General features: G+C 31.4%; 1 protein-coding gene and 2 long non-coding RNA genes across 3 annotated transcripts; all 3 read left to right on the top strand.

Annotated features, from left to right (window-relative positions):
- LOC123923922 lies at positions 1-448 on the top strand. Its single transcript, XR_006814527.1, has 2 exons — positions 1-118; positions 227-448. It is a non-coding gene; the product is annotated as an uncharacterized LOC123923922 (long non-coding RNA).
- Positions 449-1,371: 923 nt separating this feature from the next.
- On the top strand, positions 1,372-2,975 carry LOC123923921. Its single transcript, XR_006814526.1, has 3 exons — positions 1,372-1,552; positions 2,556-2,656; positions 2,946-2,975. It is a non-coding gene; the product is annotated as an uncharacterized LOC123923921 (long non-coding RNA).
- Positions 2,976-5,045: 2,070 nt separating this feature from the next.
- On the top strand, positions 5,046-6,103 carry LOC123923920 (protein TIFY 11d-like). Its single transcript, XM_045976662.1, has 3 exons — positions 5,046-5,251; positions 5,366-5,407; positions 5,811-6,103. The coding sequence occupies exons 1-3, from the start codon at positions 5,142-5,144 to the stop codon at positions 5,893-5,895; spliced, it is 237 nt and encodes a 78-aa protein (XP_045832618.1). The 5' UTR covers positions 5,046-5,141; the 3' UTR covers positions 5,896-6,103.
- Positions 6,104-20,898: the final 14,795 nt, after the last annotated feature.

Genomic DNA, 20,898 nt, shown 5'->3' with positions numbered 1-20,898 from the left:
TTCATTTAGATAGAAATCATGACTTCCTCATGTACCCAAAAAAAAATGACTTCCTCTGCTAATATTTTCTACACCATCTTCATCTTCCTGTGTCTTGCCCATCTTATTTTCATATATGGTACAAACTAATTAACTATGGATATTATATTTATTCTCTCGTACTTATTCAATTCTAACCCTTATGTACCTTCTTAATTTGCTTTTTTTAATTTTTTTTTATGTGTAGAAGTGGAAGCAAAAATTTGTAGAGCATCAAAGAATACAAAATTGACATATGGTTGTAGTCCGTACTCATGTCATGTAGACTGCATCAGTAGAGAGCATGCAGATTACGGTGCTTGTATGCCTCGAGACATGTTTTTTTTACAATGCTTATGCTACTTCACATGTTGAGCAACGAGTTTATTTTTGTCTGAAGTGATAAATTTTACTGAAATTCGTACATCAACCATGATATTTTGAATTTAAATTTGAATAAAGATGTTAAGCTTAACGATAATAGTATTGTCTTTTGCAAACAATTCAATATTTATATTGACAGTTGAAGTAGAACTTATCGTTTGAGAAATGAGTTCTTTTTATATGGAAATAAGTTTATATATCTCATATTATTAACTTATAGTATCAAAAATACAATTTGACATCAACTCTAATATTTGAGCATTAACCAGATATATCGTCAACTTTGCTAACTCATGAGTAGAATTACATACATTAACATTAGTCTATCGATCTCCTAGAAAACTCAATCAATGAGCTTAGACATAAAAATTTAAGTTACTAATACAATCTTTAATAATAAAACAAAAAACGATTAATTATGAGAAGGACTATTGAAATTATTATCCACAACTTTTGCATCAAACTCGAAAATGATATTGTCCGTGTCATCTATGAGATCCACATGATGACTTGTAGCAACTCATAAACTTCACCTTCTTTCACACTAAGCATCAGCGAGTAACAACACGAAAACACATTATGCCTATACTCACTTTGTTGTCACCAAACACCTATCTATGTTGCACCTTGCAAACTGGTGGGCGTGCAAATATGCACATTGCCACAGGCTAGGAAAAGGAAAGTTGTAGCCCTTTGATAAATCTATAATCTATAATATGTAATAAGCCAGACTTATTTGTCTTTCTCTCTCCTCTCCTCATTCAACCTCATTCCTCACATTTAATGCATTCTATCATCACTTCTCACCTCTGCTTCTTTTCACCTTAAATGACTTAATTACAATAAACAATTTTCAAAACTGCTAAACATACGACCTTATCACACAAATCAAAATCATTAAATGAAATTTACTCAGATTTATTTCAGATTTAAGTGTGATTTTTAAAACCCACACCACAACACCTGACTCCTTGCACTGTCACGGCGACGTCGTCGTTCTCATGCCGCTACACCTTCTCCTCACATTGCAGGTTGCTCATCACTGTGTGATTTAGGGACGGGTCAATTTACCTTCATGATGCAGCATCGTCCTCACGTGCTTGGCCCTCCTCTGTCTACCGCCGTACGCTTCAACCTCTGTCAGCAACAAGTAGGTTTTTTTGAGTTTTGAATCTCCTAGGTTGCTGAAAAAAATTGATATCTTTGTTTCCAAAACAATTTTCAATATCTGATTATCCCCTTCTTTTTTATTTTATTATTATTATTATCTAGGTTTTGATTATTATTATTATTATTATTATTATTATTATTATTATTATTATTATTATTATTATTATTATTATTATTATTTCTCTTTTTAATTCAAATCAGTTCACACCCATTCCCCTTTCTATCAGGTTATCCCCTTCTTTTTTATTTTATTTGTAGCTATTGTTTCCAATCTCTGCTAAGGTAAATAAACATGAATGCTCTGCATAATTATCCTTTGAGACCCATTTAATCAGGAAAAATATTACGATGTCGTGTCCAATGCTACACGGGCATGTTACTTTTCCCTTCTTTATTTTCTTTTTCAAGTTTTATTAGCATCAAAATATGTAAAGTTTTTTTTTTAATATTGATTTGAAGTTTAAAGATTAGAATTTGAAATATTCATATGCAGTTGTTAGAGTTTTATTCAAGTTAGGAGTTTTCTTTACATTATTGGGTTCATCATAGTTCGTACAAATGATTTTTTTTAATGTTATTTTAGTTTTTTGGCTTATCTTTTGAACCCAAATGGTGTGGTGTTATTTATAGGTTTACGCCACATGTTGAACTTACTTTATTAATGACCAGAATTAACAGAACTTACAGAAAGGTTACATGGGGAAGATATACATTTTTAATCTACTTATGTAGGTTGTGTCAATTAAAAATCATATATAACTGTTCTTTTCTCACAATCTGAAATGATGTTTTATCACATTCACATTTAGAAGCTTATCATGATCTACCTGTTGAGATTAATAGTCTATAGTTTAATATATTGGTTTTAATTTTCTCTAATGCAATCTCTCGCATTATTTCTACGGTGAAAGTTGTGTTAGTATTAGAACTTAAATTTCAGGATTTTTATTAATATTAATTCATGTGGCAATGTGCCATGGTAGATGAAGGAACTAGACAACACGTAGTGGTCTTAAAATATTGGTTGGCCAACACTGATGTATGGAAGAGCTACAGAAGAAGGGGAATGCAAAGATAGTAAGGAGTAAGGACATTCTCATTCTGAACTTATGTTTTAATTTTCTTTCTTTGAATTATTGTGTCGTGTTTTTTGCTGTAGATTTATTGTGCAAAGATAGTAAGGACAATCTTATTCTTAATTTGGTTTTTTTTTCTTTGAATTATTTTGTGCTTTTTGTTATTGATTCATGGGAGGGATCAATTGACTCCAAGAGTAACTCAATAGAATTACTCCCAATCTTCACCCTCTGTTTGATTTAAATCTTACGGTTTTAAAGTTTGTTTTGATTACTTATCATGTGACTGTGTTATAGGTCTCCAAAAACTCAAATGAATTTATTCAGAAACACCATACTTGTCCTCAAATCGTCGTAGTCTTCAAATTGCAACGCTGTACTCCTCTTCACGCATCACAGAATCGTCGTTCAATCTCACATCGTCCCCTTCTCTCATGGTTGATCGCCTTGCTCTGTCTTCAATCTCAGATTGTTGCAATCTCAAAGTGTCTTTGCCCTCACTCTGCCAGACGATACAAACAAAATAGGTGACCATGTTTTTGTTTTTATTTTGATATTGCGATTGCTCTATGATTAATTTGTTTATTTATAAAGCATGAAATCATATGATTCTTGCCTTTGGGTCCTGATTTTGTTTACATTTTGCTATCATAATTGCTCTGTATTTTCATTTTTGTGAAGTATGAAAGAAAATCGATTCTTGCCTTTGTTCTGATTTTTTTATTCTTTTATTTGTTTGTATGGAATATCGATGATGTTTCAAGACAGTCTCATGTTGAATATTCGAGCACTGGAGTTAAGCTTTTCGTTGTAAGAGGCGGTTTAACATTACAGTAAATTGAAGAAAATAATTAACTGTGTGTTTCAATCTTTTATTTTTTGCATTATAAATTATTTTGGCCTATGAAGTTCAACAATTTATTGAAGAACATTGGTTGATTTCATGCATACTAACAGTTATTTGGTAATTTGCTTAGAGATGATTATATATGTATCAACAAACGTATGTAGCTTATGCCTATATATACGTAATATGTGTACCTGACTGAAAAATGGAACAAAGAAGCAGAATATAGATGTAATCGGTTAATGTTAGCATGTTTCTTTAGTCTTTCTACTACTGTGTTTAGGTGTCTAAGCTCAATTCTCATTCCACTTATTTTTACTACATTCAGTTTATAACAAATAGTTTCTCCTTTTCTCACTATTAGTTATACTCTTTAGATGTATTCTTTAAATTTCCTCTTCTTTTATTGTTTGCTAATTACTTTTTTTTGCTCCAATTTTTCATTCTACAGTAGGCAGAGAACAACAATTTGACGGTCATCGCTTTTGCAAACCAATGTCTGAGGATAAACATGGCAGTCGTTGCTTTTGCAGCTTCACAAATTCACGATTCAGAATACCGGTAGTCATTCAATCAATATGGGAAGCTCAGATTTAATATTGTATGTCTTCATTTCCCTTCCTTTCTAATTTTAATCATAAAATATGTCAACGATGCATTTGATTTTATTTGCACTTTACTTTTCCAATATCTGTGAAGGTACGTAGTAAAGAATGGGCTGCCTGCTGCTTTAAAATCCTCTTCTGACACATAGATTATGTCGCATGCTGCAGCCAGGTTTGTTTTCTCATTCCTTCTTTTATTGAAGGTCAGATTCTGTCTTAATTTTCCTACTTACGAGTGTGGTCAGTAATAATCTCATATGCCATAAATGATGAACCCTATCCTATCACAATTAGCTCAGATATCTACAGTTAGCTCATATATCTACAATTGAATTTTTACTTGCACATGCAAAATTAGATGAGGAAACATATTTCTTTTAGTTTTGTTAAACTTTGATATATTAAGGTGAAGTTTTATTGAAAATAAACTAAATATGCTTTTATTTGGAATGTGCAAGCATATGGCACACTCTAACTCAAGTGGAATTAGGCCTTTCAAACTACAGTTTGCATGATCAAGATGAGTTAGATTTATAAGCTTACAAAAATGAAGTGGAACCCCATCATCAAACTCATTGTAATATCCTAAAAAAAGTGACATTATTCAGTTACTTGAAAATTATTTGATGTTGTTGGTTAATTATTTGGCTCTAATCAATTAGATAAAAGATGGTCATTTATGACTAGATTACTTTTTTTTTGGAATCTATAAGCAGAATCACACTAACACCACTGCTCATCCCCAAAAAGAGAGTTTTTCCAATTCATCGTCCAACTCAGCTTCAGTATTTCCAATTGTGTTCATCTCCATCGTCTAATGTTTTGCTTTTGAAATTGGATAAGATTTAGTTTTTATTCCTTTTAAATTATTCCTTAGGAATCATTTTTCAGTTTTTATTCCTTTAGGAATCATTGAGCGGTACTCAACTATTACATTTCCTTAGGAATCATTTGTCATTTTTAATTCCTTTCTTTCAGTGAACATTACACCCTTACAGTGTAATTAAGGGTACAAAGAAGGAAGAAACTAGATGTGCACAAATGAAAATCTTTTATGATGGAGAAGTGATTGTGCTTGATGATATTTCAGATGAAAAAGCCAAGGACATCATGGTCTTTTCTACCAACAACTATGCTGCTTTTATTTGGATGTATGATATTTTAGAGGATATGTTTGATTTGAATCATATGTCTTTATGGTTTTATTTTGTGTGTTTTGCATTCATGACTTTTGTTTTCATATATTCAAATTTACCAATGACTAGGAAAGCTTCACTTCATCGGTTCTTGGAGAAAAGGAAGAATAGGTAAGCCATATCTCTCTCAATCAATTGATGAAAATCTTAATGTATTTGATTGTTTGATCTTTGTCAATAGAATTCACTTATTTAAAATAAAAAAACTCAAATCTCAAGACATTTAGAAATAAAGTCTAGAATCTCGATGGACTTTTTAGTAAAGATCAATGATATAAACACTAACACGAATTCAGACAACGGACACGGATTCTACTAGAAGTGTTAGTGCTACATAGATTAAGATAAGTCGGTTTTGTAGGATTGAATTTGATATAGAACCTATAGTGACATAAGAGCTTATCCTATATTCATCGGGGTTTGTGAAGTTGGGTTAGTCTCAAACCTAAGTAGAGTGATAGATTATAACAATCTCAATCTATATATGACTGTGTTTCTACAGAATTGTTGCCAGGGCACCATATCAAACAACTTATCCAGCAACAACCATTAATAAGACAATTGATAAATCCATGGCATGGCTCTCCCTTACACCATAATCACAACAACACAAATCTGACGTTAACTCCACCTCGGTGATATTTTAACTGATTTTGTTTTGTTGGACAGACTCCAACATTTTACGGGCTTCTCTGCTACCCTTTTGTTGTTTCTCTATGACTGGATCAATTAGATCATGTGTATTTATTTATTTTTGTAAGAATGAGTCCTATGCTAAAAAATATCTATACATATTTGTGAATGTTGTGGCGCGTCCTTATTAGTGTCATATTTAAGAGTGTATTTCTGATTAACCCCAAAAACAATGTATTTATAGTTATTTACATTCATTATATGTGAGTGTGTCTCTATTTAGTATTATTGTTATAGTAAATGTCCTCAATATCATTTTTCTGATATTAGTTCCTTCATCAACATGAGTTTTATATTTTCGATCTCATAACTAGGATTGTAAATGATTCGACTTAAGAATGAATATCAAACCGAATTGAACCATTTTTAAAGACAAAACTATTCAGTGTGACTTATTAAGCATTTTTTTTATTCGATAATTATGAAAAATTTAATATTAAAATGTTTATTTTTGTAGTGTCATTTTTACCCGTGCTTGGCACGGGTCCGGATACTAGTTGTTATAACAACTCCTCAATCTCATTCCAAAGCTTCAAGTTTTTGCAACTTTTCTATAGTGGCTACATACTACGCTTAATCTCATATATTTTTGTCTATCTAGAGCAATATTTAATGAGTCATCAAATTGAATATTAAGTCAACGGTGCCACGTGTGTAAAAACATGACACTTCGGTAAAAAATGGATTCAGGAATCTACTATATAAGAAAAGAAGGTACATATGAAATCCCTAATTTGCCCGTTTTTCATTTTTTGACACATAATCAATTCAGGGTTATTTTGTGTCTTTATTAAAAAAAGTTAGTAGAAAAATGCTAAAAAATTTCGTAGTAGGAATCGAACCCTTAACCTTTTAGTTACACTTCTTATTAAATTTACCACTAAGCCATATGAATTAATTTGTTATATTTTTGGAACCAACATATAATCAACATGAGTTAAGTTAAAAGAAGAAAGGGAAGTGTTTATTTATTTTTTCTTTTTTATAATAAGAGAGTAAAATTCATGTACAAATAAAATGAGAGATTCAATGAAATTCTTTATTTCAACGTCATAAGTGCATTATACCAAATAAGACAACAAATGTATGGTTTTTTTTTTTACAATATAGAGGTACATGGTGTTGTTTCCATTTATTTATGATATTTTATTTGAGTCCAACCCTTTCTTTAGTGTAATTTTATCATTTATTGTTTATGTTTCGTTATTTTAGATTCACTCAACTTGATTTATGGACTTCAATCCAATATTTAATTAAGTTAATTTTCAATTTGTAGTTCAACTCAATAAATTTAATTAATTTAATACAAGAATATGGTGGGAGAAAAACTGAAAAACTCCCGTAAAAAAATGGTGAGACAAAAACAATAAAAATTGTCAGTTACCTCAAGAGGATTATTCTCTACAGTTGCGCGTGAATGATACATTTAGTTTAAAAAAAACAGTAAAAATTAAATACAAAGTTGAAAATAGTTGAAAAATAAATGACATTTTTTAGAAGTTTTTTTTTTTTTTAAAGATTTTTTGTTTTTGATATAAGGACTAATATTTATTTTAACAAACCAAAATGAGATATAGTAACATAGAAAACCTCCCCAACACAAGACGTACCGAGGTAGACTACAAAAGTTTACAAAGAGTCAGAGAAACAAAACCATAAACAAATCACACAAGAAAGATATAATAAGAAAGATATGACTTTCGTTCTTATGAGATTTTTCTATGCGGAAGAAAATTATTGGAGAAAAAAAAAGGACTAAAATATTATGTTGCCTATTTTTTTAAAATAATTTTGCGGGTTTTATTCAAATTAATACGGGAACCTAATTTTTATGAATATATCTACGGGTCTTATATTTTTACTCATATATTAGTAAAGTTGTTTATTTTTTTTTTATAATTTTACGAGTTATAGTCATATATTAATATAGGGACATAATCTTTCGTGTGAATTCTACGGGACCTATGTTTTTCTTTTTTTTAGACTAACAACAAACAATATTCATTTATTCAAGTAAGTAGAGTACGTGTGAATCTGCACTGAATCTGAATCGGAGCAAATCTGAACAAAACAAACATTGTACTACAACGGAATTAAACCGGACACCGTACCAAGACGCGAACTCAAGACAAAAAAACTCTGCACTAAGACGGGATTAAAACAACATCAGACAAGAACAACAAAAGAAAACTCAAATGAAACATAAGAATGTGTGAAAAATCACTTATTTAAATAAGGCTTAAATGGAGTTTTGGTCCCCCTATTTTCAATTTTTTGAAGTTTTGATCCCCCTATTTTAAAAACCAACTTTTTTGTCCCCCTATTTTAATTTTTCTTGAGTTTTGGTCCCCCACTCCATTTTATGGTCAATTTTGATGACATGTCAAGATTATTAATGACATGACATACTTGGCCAAAACAATATTCATGTCATTAAACTTTTTCTTCCATTTCAATAAATATATTTTAAATATTAAGAAAATTAAAAGAATCTATAAAAAAAAGTTAAATATATTAATTAGTGATTGATATTTTTTATCCCTCTCTTTAATCATATCTTCAACGTCATCGCCATCCTTCGTCATATGTTTCTATCAACACCATCATTCACTCCATTACTATTCATCCACAACAACAAACCCTAAAACCCAAAGAGTGGAAGATCATATTTTTAATATTGAGTTGCAGAAAATAAATGAAGAACAAACATTAATCCATAAAACAAGATAAATACCAAATTGATGACATGGATAATGTTTTTGCCAAGTGTGCAATGTCATGTCATTAATGACTTTGACATGTCATCAAAATTGACCCTAAAATGGAGTGGGGATCAAAACTCAAGAAAAATTAAAATAGGGGGACCAAAAAGTTGGTTTTTAAAATAGGGGGATCAAAACTTCAAGAAATTGAAAATAGGGGGACCAAAACTGCATTAAAGCCTTTAAATTAAAAAAAAAATATAAAACAATCAAAAAGGGGTGATTTTATATCAAAATTGATCCAAAATCACCCCTCTTTGAAAGATGAACAAGAATAAAAAGCAAAAAGTAGGGTTTACTATGTTGTTGTTGTGGGGCGGCTATGAAAAAGCAAAAAGTGACATATGTTTTTCCTCTTATTAATAAGATTTCATGTTCTTTAATAATTTATGTAGGATTATATATATTTATACTCAACAATTAATAAGATAACCTTTTTTTTTTGTACGAGACTTATAATTTTAATCATATATTAATAAAATTGTTTATTTTTTTAATAATTTTACGGGTTATACTAGATCAAATATTAATACAAGGACCTAATTATTTTGTTCATTTTTACGAGCCATATATTTTTTTTATTAATATATTAATAAGGTTGCTCATTCTTGACATATATTTATACTCATGCATTAACAGAAGGATATAATCTTTTGTGTGATTTCTGCGGTGCCTGTGTTTTTTTTTTTAACAAACTAAAATGAATTTTATTATTAATAATGAGTCCTGATTGACACAAGGTGTGCCAAACAAAACAACAGTTTATATCATACACGTACGCAGGACCTATGTTTTTACTCTTATTAATAAAATTTACAGTTTTTAACTATTTTTTGTGAACTTATATTTATACTCATATATTAATATACGATAACCTGATGTTCTGTGTGGTTTATGCGGGACCTATGTTTTTTACTCATATTAATACGATTAATACGTTTGTCCGTTCTTTTATAACATATACGGAACCTATAAAATACTCATATATTAATATGGAAACTTTTTTTTTGTGATTTCTACGGAGCTTATACTTTTATTTATATATTAATTAAGTTGCCTATTTTGTTTTACAATTTTACGGGTTATACTCATATTTAATACGGTGACCTAATTATTTTGATGATTGTTGTAAGACCTATATTTTCACTAACATATTAACAAGGTTACCTATTTTTTAATAATTTTAAAAGGATATATTTATACTCATATATTTAATACAGAGACCTAATTTTTTGGTGGTTTTTACAAGGCCTTTGTTTTTACTAATATATTAATAAGGTAACCTATTTTTCCATAATTTCTACATTATCATTTATATTCAAATATTAATACGGAGACATAAGGTTTTTTTGTGATAGTTTTACCATTGTTCTTTTTCTATTTTTTTTACCAAATATTATATCTTTCTATTTTTTTAATCTTTTAATCTACTTCCCAATAAATTACTATTTTATGTTATTAAGTGAAGTTTTCAATTTTTTACTATTTTTTTTAGACCTATATTTATAATTATATATTAATACGAGATCCTAATCTTTTGTGTGATTTCTGGGGACCTATGTGTTTTTTTTTTTGTACATGGGAACCTAGGTGTTTTACTCATATTAATAAGTTTGCCCATTCTTTTATAACATCTGCGGGACCTATATTTAAACTCATATATTAATATGGAAACTTTTTTGTTTGTGTGGTTTCTACGGGACTTATACTTTTAATTATATATTAATTAAGTTGTTTGAAACAAAAATAAAATAAAAATTAAGTTGTCTATTTTTTTTTACAATTTTTTTGGTTATACTCATATTTAATACGATGACCTAATTATTTTGATGACTGTTGCGAGACATATCCTATATTTTCACTAACATTTTAATATGATTGCCTATTTTTTAATATTTTTTACGGGACTATATTTATACTCATATATTAATACATGGACATAAGTTTTTTTTTGTGATTTTTCAACACCTATGTTTTTACTAATATATTAATAAGATAGCCTATTTTTTTTCTTCATAATTTCTACATTATCTATATTTATATTCCTAAATTAATACGGAGACCTAAAGTTTTTTTGTGATGGTTTTACCATTATTCTTTTTCTATTTTTTTTACCAAATATTATATTCTTTCATCTTACCAAGTGAGGAGCGGCAACGCCGCGACTCCCGTGCGGATGCACGGGTGTCCTGCTAGTTATTTTTAAAATAAAATGAAAGTGCAGTACTAAAACTCAATTGACTCGCAAGTGCACGAACCTTTTTCATATTTAAGCCTTTTAACTATACACAACAGCTCAAAAAGGGTGGCCAAAACCGAAAAAGAGTGGCTTAAAGTTTAGACAGTTTATGAAGTGTGTTGTATGCGGTCGTCACCTTTTCTCTAAAGCCACAATTTTTTACTTTAGTCTACAAAAAGCAAAAAACCGTGACTTATAACATGCAAAGAAACGACAATTAACTTGTCATTTGCATTTCATATAACACATGCCAATATTTAACATCTCAATTGCATCTTATACAACATGTCAAATGTTAACAATATAAAATACATTGTGTCTTCCCATGCGGGTATGTGGCATGCAATATATATATATATATATATATATATATATATATATATATATATATATATATATATGAGGTTTTCTAACATAGACCCTAGTTAGGTCTAAGTTAGCAAGGTGCACCTTTTCAATTGGACCAAAATACCCATTCTTTTAATTTTTGAAAGAATAGAGCAACATGAGCATTTCTGTAATTTTCTGCAATTTTGTCAACCATATACACGCGCCCCACCTTCTTAAACCATTAATAGACGCGGATCCAGTGTCGCGCGCGTACCGAAGGACCATGGTTACAGACCGTTGATTTCCATCAGACAGCCAAGATCTGATCTCATCAAGACTGTCTGATCAATCAGACAGCCCAGATCATCCAGATCCATCAGATTCAAGCGCCTGCGTCACACTGGATTAAAACCTGGAGAGAGAAAAATTTGCTTTTTAAAAGTAGGACACGTGTCACACAATGGTTGGCTGGGCGTGATTTTTTTCCATTTAATACTTTAAACTCGATTATTTCGTTGTAAATTAATTTTTTATTTTTTTATTTTTATACCAAAATTCATAATTTTTTTTTGTCTACAAATAGAGACTTGGTTCGTTTGATTTGGACACCGAAAAAAAAACGCAATTTTTCACTACCTTAAACTCATTTTTTGTCTACTAAATACGTTACTTGTGTGTTGTAATTTAACACGCACCACTCAACCAACTCACTGAAACCATTATACCAGGAAAATAGTAGATAATATTCTGGAACTTTTGGTATATTTTATGAAATTTTTGGAGACCTGAAACTATTTTTAGTTAATTAAATGAGATAAAACGGTAATTAAAAACTAATGTTTGCTTCTGAAACCATTTTACTGGTAGAATGGTTGCACATAGTTGTATTCTGAAACCATTTTACTGGTAGAATGGTTTCAATGAGTAATTTATTAATTGTGTTTGCTTCTGAAACCATTTATTCGGTACAATGGTTTCAGAGAGTTGTAATCTGAAACCATTTTGCTGGTAGAATGGTTTCAGTAAGTTGATTATTAGTTATTTGCTTCTGAAACCATTTAGCTTGTAGAATGGTTTCACATAGTTGTATTCTGAAACCATTTTACTGGTAGAATGGTTTCAGTGAGTAATTTATTAATTGTGTTTGCTTCTGAAACCATTTATCTGGTACAATGGTTTCAGAGAGTTGTAATCTGAAACCATTTTGCTGGTAGAATGGTTTCAGTAAGTTGATTATTAGTTATTTGCTTCTGAAACCATTTAGCTTGTAGAATGGTTTCAGAGATTTGTACTCTGAAACCATTTTTCTAGTAGAATGGTTTCAGTGAGTTGATGTAAGGTAGTGAAAAATGAGATTAAGGTAGTGAAAAATTGGGTTTTTTTTTTCTGTGTCCAAATCAAACGAACCAAGTCTCTATTTGTAGAGAAAAAAAAATTATGAATTTTGGTATAAAAATTAAAAAATAAAAAATTAATTTACGACGAAATAATCGAGTTTAAAGTATTAAATGGAAAAAAATTAACGTAGCCAATCATATGCTGACACGTGGCCTTACCTTTTCAAAAAGTTTTCTCTCTCCGCCCATCCTTCAGACCACGCGCGCTTGTCGGCGCGTGTGATGCACGCGCGTGGATTTTATGCAATAATAGCGTGACACGTGTCCTGGGGGGAAAAAGAAGTGGGGGGCGCGTGTAAAATTGCAGAAAATTACAGAAATGCCCCTGTTGCTCTATTCTTTCAAAAATTAAAAAAATGGGTATTTTTGTCCAACTCAAAAGGTGCACCTTGCTAACTTAGACCCAACTGGGTCTAAGTTAGCAGCCCCCTATATATATATATATATATATATCGGTCAGGATCAAATGACACAAACTAGTTTGACATCAAATGTTACACATCTCAATAAAGTTTTAACCGATATAAATATTATAAAATCCACTGTTGGATTGAAAGTTTATATCATATACATCATTTGTGTAAAATTTCAGACAAATCAAAAATCATTTGGTTTGTGTCATTTGATCCTGAGTCCTGACCCACATATATATATATATATATATATATATATTGAATCTCTTTTGTTAACAAAACTAATGGATTTTTTTTAATGGCAAATATGTATTATATATAAAAATAAAAAAACATGAGTCGGAGTATAAAATAGGAATATCTGAAGTGCTCAACGAAAACTAAAGACAAAATTAGAAAAAAAGAGATACATCACTAAAACACAAGAAAATAACTCCTAGAAACCACCACGATCATCCAGAGCAACCACCAAGAAGAGAGAGGGGACGAACCAGCTGAAAGGAGCACCCCAAGAGAAATCACTCAACAAAAACTAACGAACTAATAGACAAAAAAAAAGACAAATGAATATAAATTGAGTCATGCTAAATAATGCACTCAGGACACTAGTTAAGCATATAAAAAATAAAATTAAAGATAAAATTAATGTTAAAAATATGACTTTTATATTTTTAAGATGTTGAATGTACAAATTTAGTATATATACCTAAATAATGTATTGAGGACACTGTTTAACATTTTCATATAGATTTAGAATCCAACTTTAAATCCATCTATTTCACATCTATTTTATAATACTCCATTGTGTCCTTTTTATAAGAAACATTTTGAAAAAATTACACATACCAAAGAAGCACATTTACATAGTGATTTTCATTGAATACTCTTATAAATTTAAATGTACTCCTTGTACTCTTATTTGATTACTCTTAATTCAACTAACTTACTTATTTTTCATATTTACTGAAATTCCTGGCACACAGTGGACAGGTGTTGCTCAAGGTGTAGCAACACTTGTCTGTTGTAGACAGATGTTGTCACTGGTGCGCCAACACTTGTCTTATAAACAGAGCAAATAACATAAAACAATACAATCAGTAAAGTAAATAACACACGAGAGTTGTTAACCCAGTTCAGCCTAAAGCCTACTCTGGGGGATACCAATCCAGGAATGAAGTCCACTATCAGCAGTATTACTTCGAAGCTAAACTCACCCGTTTACAACTTCTCACTTAATCACTACCCAATGACCCTTCTACCTAGGAACTCCTAGATATGAGACCCCGTCCCAATTCCCACCTTAGCAACACAGACAGCGCTGCTATTCAATTCCACAACCACAACAGGTGGAGACACACTCCTAAGAAACTAGGATTCACTCTTGCTTAAAAGCTTGCGAGTAAACCACACAACACAACAGAACAATCTCCGTACTTTAAAGCTTAGGAGAAGTTCACACTTACAACTCAATAACACTCAGGTCCTAAGCTTGCATCAATGAGACACAAGATAGGCTCACAATTAACACTCTAAAATCCCTAAAACACACGCTTTGTAAGAACACGATTTTAGATACTTGAAACCATATGCTTGCCTTCGTATTTATAGTAGTAGAATGACTTGGGCTTCAAGACAAAATTAGGGCTTCTAGAATTGCGGCAGCAGTGATATATTTTTGAAATCAATAGTTATATTTTTGAAACCGCAAAAATATATTTTCCAAAAATATAATTCCTTTGGAAAATAAAACTAGGGTTTAGCTGCCTCATGAAACACATTAAACACGTGCGCCTTCTTCTGCAAGATACCTTGAACAAATTCTTCAAACAGATCTTCAAAAGATTGAGTAGAAATTTAAACCCGCTAGCTGGCGCGCACGATACAGAGTCAGATGTTGTTCCAAAGTGTAACAACATTTGTCACAACACTTGGGGTCAGCACACTTGTCTCAACACTTGGCTAAAATATGTTTTTGCAAAATATAGCCAACTTACAAAAACCCAACAATCTCCCCCTTTGGCAAATTTTGGCTAAAACAATATTAGACCAGTATATAGAGAGATACAGTATTACCTTTCCTTCGAGTCAACATGATCACACAACTAGGAAAGAAAGTAACACATAGTAAGACTACTTCCAAGAGAAATAAGTAGTATCAGAGGCAATGCAACAGCGGAATAAAATACAACTAGCCTCATGGAACAACACAAGGGAAAAATAAATTCCCATAGGCATCTGAGAAAAATAAATTCTCAGTCATAGTAGATAGTGGACTCAATAGTCAGGTGCCCTAACACTTGGCACAACATTTGTCATCAAACATTCAGGCGATCAAGAGATAATATCACTCACACTCCCCCTGAATTCATGCATACACACACCAGATAGAGAAAGAATATTCACTACTCCCCCTCAGTACATGCATATTACTCACATTCTCCCTCAATACGAGTATACGAATATTTCAAGCAAAAACAGTCAACAGTCTCCAGATGTGAGAACATCTGTCCACACACTTGACACACACACACACACTACTCCCCCTTTTTAGCCACAATTTAGACAAACATCATGAATAGGAAATCATAGTGTACCAGAGCATAGAGAATATCAGTGTGCAGTTATTACAGACTAATCACCGTCGTTTCGTGATCAAAATAATTTTAAAATAAGTAGTACAAGGTAGTAACCTTGGTCGTTTCGCAAGGACTCACAATCGGTTTAACAATGTTAGAATCAATTTAAAGATTGCAAATTGGGGGTTTTCGGTTTTGAAAACAGTAACAACAATAACGAATTTAATCAATGTGAAAGTAATCAATCCATTGGTTTTAGGAAATCTTGTTTATCATCTATCCTAGGTTCTCATAAGATTGTTCGTTAGTTTATGCTGGGCTGATTATGGAACTAATTTAACAAGCGAAAATCAATTCTATAAAGAATCGTTGATTAAGCACCAACGTGTTCAATTGACTATGGAGATGATCAAGCGTCACCGATAACATAGATAAAATCATAACGATAATTCATTCAGCCCCTTTTTACAAGCGAAAAAGCATATATCAATTTCTATTCAAATTAATTTATACAAGCGATGAATGAATTCGAATGGTCTCGATAGTATGAATATGAAACAGAATAATTAAGCATCAATTGTATCAAACTCATACATAAAGAAGGAGACACGAAAATTGATATATGATAAGCATAAACATATGAATTGATAATAAAACCGAACCTCAAGAATCAAGAACAAAATTCCTTACACCAATGGATTGAAAATAAGTTTAGTTCTCCATGAAGGTAGTGGCTGCTCTGGGGATTGGTTTCTCGTGAAATCAGAATGAAAATAACCCTAGCTGCCTTTTTTTCGGTTTAAATAATACATGGAACGGGCCTTAAAACAATTGGGCCGAAAAATATAAAGTTGTGCTGAAATTAAATTCGTCTGGAACATAAACGCAATTATTTGACACACTTGCGCTCCGAACTGGGTTTTGGCCTCAACATAAAAGTCGTAGCTCTTGATCTCAGCTTTCCAACGCATCTTCCCGCGTCTCAATCCGATATTTGTAACTCCAGTTATGACCTGCGGACCGGAAGGGTGTCAAAGTGCTATTTATTCATAAATTAAGTGCGAAAATAAAATAGAGTTAGAAATAAACTTAAATATAAAAACACCTTAAAATAGTGAAAATAGTAAATTAAACCATAGGAATACACTAGTACAATAGTAGAAGAATGTGCATTAAAATGCACTGATCAAATTCCCCCACACTTGAACTTTTGCACTCCGAGCAAAACTCAAATGAAAAACTTAAAAACAAATCACAAGCAGTCAACATATTCCAGGTTTCAAGCTTCAAACCTTGGGTCAAAATTCAAAGATTGGCACAATTCTTATCTATCAACTTTCAATAATAATCTTGCGTGTGTGTGTGTACTGTCTCCCACTGTCAACTGATAAACTCCAATTTAGTGTATTTTATGTAAATATTTTTTGTGTTAATTTAGAGTAATTATTTATTATTATATAAATAACTCACTTGATTTGCACTATATTATACAAAAGAGAAGAAAAGCTAAAAAAATGCAAATCTACTTTTTGAATCACTTAAAGATAAACATTATATATTTTATACTATTTATTATTATTATTATTATTATTATTATTATTATTATTATTATGTGAAAATGAAATTAAAACAATGTTACAGGTCCAAAAGAAATCAAACACGAAGGAATATTAAAGGAAAGTAACATGTGCCTTCTCAAGGGTAAGAGAGGCGGCAGCAACACAATGAAAAGGATGGCAAGTTGAAAAAGGTCTGACAAAGCTTAAAATCAAGTGGAGCTTAAAATCAAGTGGATTAGCGGTGATACAAGACTTAATATTGAAGATTTGCGAAGGCGGCTAAGCAATTGGAAGGCAAGGAGTATAAATAGAGCTCTTTGGTGAACACTGGGGGTACGCTTTTCTTCTGTTCTCTAAACACGTTGTACATAGAAGACAGTTTTGGAGAAGCAGAGATTGAAGAACATAGAGGAGAATACCAACAACAATTGAAGTATTTTTGGGTTATTCTCTTCTCTTAATTTCATGAATCTTTTAGTGTTCTTCATGATTATATGTAGCTAAATACTCTTCTAGGGTTTATGGTACATCTTGTAATTGAAATTCCTTATACTATGTCTTAGTTTTATGTTCTAGTTTCTTGTTTGAATTTCTATTTTTAGTTCAATTAATTTTATCCTATTGATTTTATCACATGATTAGGAATGATCAACCTATGAATGTTTATAATCAATTGATTGATCAGCGACCGTACTGCAGTTAATTGGTGGACCTATAGGATAAATGAGACTTAGATTATTGCATGACCAAACCTTAATCTTAGTCTTCCAATCATTCAACCTTTTTGTGCTTTATGCTTTTCTTGAATTTCAACTCTTTGCATGACCAAACAAGGGGTTAATTTAGGGAAAAGAATATTAATCACGAATGACCAAACGGGTTAATAGTTTTAGTAAAGGGATTGGTAATTGAGTTAAAATAAAGGAATTCAAGTGGAACTAAACATAGGGAATCAATAATTGCAAGTGAAACCATGACCCTAGACCTCTCTATTTTGAATCACAACTTTTACTTTTGTTCATGTTCGTTGTTATTTTCTATTTATGTTTTTAGTTATAAAAAACACCTCCACTATTAGTCGGTCTAAATAATAAATAATCTTAAATAGTTTGGTACTTGTTAATTAATCTTTGTGGATACGATAATCTTTTATACTACTTCTGCGCTAGAGTACACTTGCTCTAGGTGTGTTTTTAACGCAACAAGTTTTTGGCGCCGTTGCCGGGGATTAATTTAACAATATTTGACGAAAAAGATTTTTTTTATTAATTTAGACATTGTACAGTTTTTGTCTATTTATTTTGTTATTTTCCATTCTTAATATCACTTCTGCGTACTCACCTGCTCTCAAGAGCCTGTTTGTAGTTGATTGTATTTTGCAGGAAAAGAAAAAGTCATGGCTGAGAGGAAAACAATGAGAGATTACATCATAGAAGCTAAATTGGATGCTATAATAGCTAAATTGGAAATTCTTCAAAGGCAATGTGAGATATATACCTCTCTTCCTTGTGAACATTGTGATTTAGTGGGGCATGAAAGTGAAAAATGTCCGACAAGAAGTATATGGGATAATGGTGAAATTGTCCATAATGGGGAGCAACATGATCCTCACCCTTTCAAGAGGGACATTAATTACATACCACCTTGCTTGAGACGTTGGTGTCCAGAACAAGCGGAAGAGCCATATGTCAATGAGACACTTACAACCTTGAACCAAAACACTCTTATTGAGTTATCTCAAAATCCTCAAGACTCAATATCCACACATCTTGAGCCCAAGCAAGAGGAAGAACATGAAAATGTCACTCTCATTAGTGGTGTAGACTTAAGTGAAGAATTGAAGCATGAGGAGCATGTGTCCATAGAAAATGAAGAAGCTCTTACTGAAGAGAGCAATGATGAAGAACACTTGGTGGTTCTCAATATGGAAGAAAGTAAAGAATCGCCAATCATTTTGGGTCAAACTATATTAACAATTGGTGATGTTGTAATTGAGGTTCACAAGGGAAAGGTAAATTTAAGGTGTGGTAAGGAAGATGATGTTTTGAAAGCTCTAAATTCAATTGAAAATTTCTCTCATTTTATTTCTTCCTATTTTGACAATGTGGTTATTCATAACAGTTTCAGTGATTTAAGAATGCAGGATTCTTTGGAAAAATTTCCTATTTTGCAGGATTCTAGCATAATGGTGGATATAGTCAAGATAAAAATTTCACTTTACTTTGATACTCATCCACCACATAGAAAAAGAAAGAATAATGTCAACCACATGGTTAGAAAATTAAGAAGGGGCAATGCCTTAAAGGTGAAATTTGCCCTTGGAGAGCCACCTGATTGATTATTTGGCTCTCGTCAAGCTCAGGACGTTAAATAAGCGCTTCGCGGGAGGCAACCCATGTTTATTGTTTTATATTTTAGTTTCTTATATTTTTATTATGTTGGTATGTTTAATTCTATTTTGAAGAAAATCAGCATCTTTATCCTGAAATGTTGCACTCAAGATGGTTCAGACGTTACACTGTCACTGGAGTTCTTCCTCACGGAGCACTTGAGGTTTCTATAGAAGATGACACTACTTTCAAAGTTAATGGACAGTTGCAAAACATTATGATGAAGGGTTGCTCCAAGTGAGATATGTCGCTCGCCTCAATGGTTGAAAGCTTTCTAAGGGAAGCTACTTTTACTCTCTCTCACTTATTTACTTTTGTGTCTAGTTGAATATTTTGTTTTGAATTTTGACCATATTCTGAACTAGTGTGGGGGAGGGTCTATATTTTGGCACTTGACATTTGCTAGTTCTAGTTGATTGCATTTTTCTGGCTTGTTTTGATTGAACTATGCTAAACAATTGAAAAATAGAGATTATGCCTTTGAGGGGCCTTTGAAATTTTTTGACAGACTTGTTCAATTGAGATAATGGGGTTGTCTTTAGGTAGCTAATAATTAGCATAATGTTTCGTCTTGACTATCTTTTTGTGAACCAACTTCTATATGTGAGATTTGAGCCTTTATAAAGGGGATTACTTGTTAAGTATATGTTTTGACCCCTTCTTTTTGTGTGAGTGTGTTTCCCATTTTGTCACATTCTAGAACTTGTCTTGTGACCGTGATAAAGCGAAAATTGATCTGCATCATGTGAAAATTGTTGGGGCATTTGTAGGTATTTTTTCTGGCCTTTAATTTTATTGTTTTAAAATCATCCTTAGTTGCCCACTTTGAGCCTATTGATTATTTATTCCTTGGTACCTAGATATGATTAAGTATATTGTTTTTTTTGTGGTAACCATTTGAAATTGAAAGTGGAGTAACTATTCAAAAGAAAATATGTATGATGAGCAGGAAGGAAAGAAATAAAAGTAGGTTGTGTGGTTATAGTGAACATTTCTTTCAAAAGAATGAGAATTGCAAAACAAAAAGACCAAAAAGAAAAGAAGAAAAATAAGATTTTCATGTTTGAGTTGCTCAATTGTTTAATGAGCATGATAGAAAGAAAGAAAGAAAAAATATTATTGAAAGAACACACTTTGGTAGAAAAGAAAGGAAGAGGTGTTGATTTGGAGTTTGAAGCAACAGTTAAAAGTATAAAGTATATATGAGCTCCATTTTTGTTTCAAAGGTTGCTATTTGTTTCTT

This window comes from Trifolium pratense, linkage group LG4 (assembly GCF_020283565.1).
Source record: "Trifolium pratense cultivar HEN17-A07 linkage group LG4, ARS_RC_1.1, whole genome shotgun sequence".
Taxonomy (NCBI): domain Eukaryota; kingdom Viridiplantae; phylum Streptophyta; class Magnoliopsida; order Fabales; family Fabaceae; genus Trifolium; species Trifolium pratense.
This window is presented reverse-complemented; position numbering and strand designations above follow the sequence as displayed.

Bases quoted from the DNA above. Each gene is read 5' to 3' on its own strand.
- LOC123923920 (XM_045976662.1), top strand. From the start codon at position 5,142: ATGAAAATCTTTTATGATGGAGAAGTGATTGTGCTTGATGATATTTCA. The intron at 5,252-5,365 runs GTATGATATTTT...ACCAATGACTAG, and splicing joins TATGCTGCTTTTATTTGGAT to GAAAGCTTCACTTCATCGGT. The intron at 5,408-5,810 runs GTAAGCCATATC...AATTGTTGCCAG, and splicing joins TTGGAGAAAAGGAAGAATAG to GGCACCATATCAAACAACTT.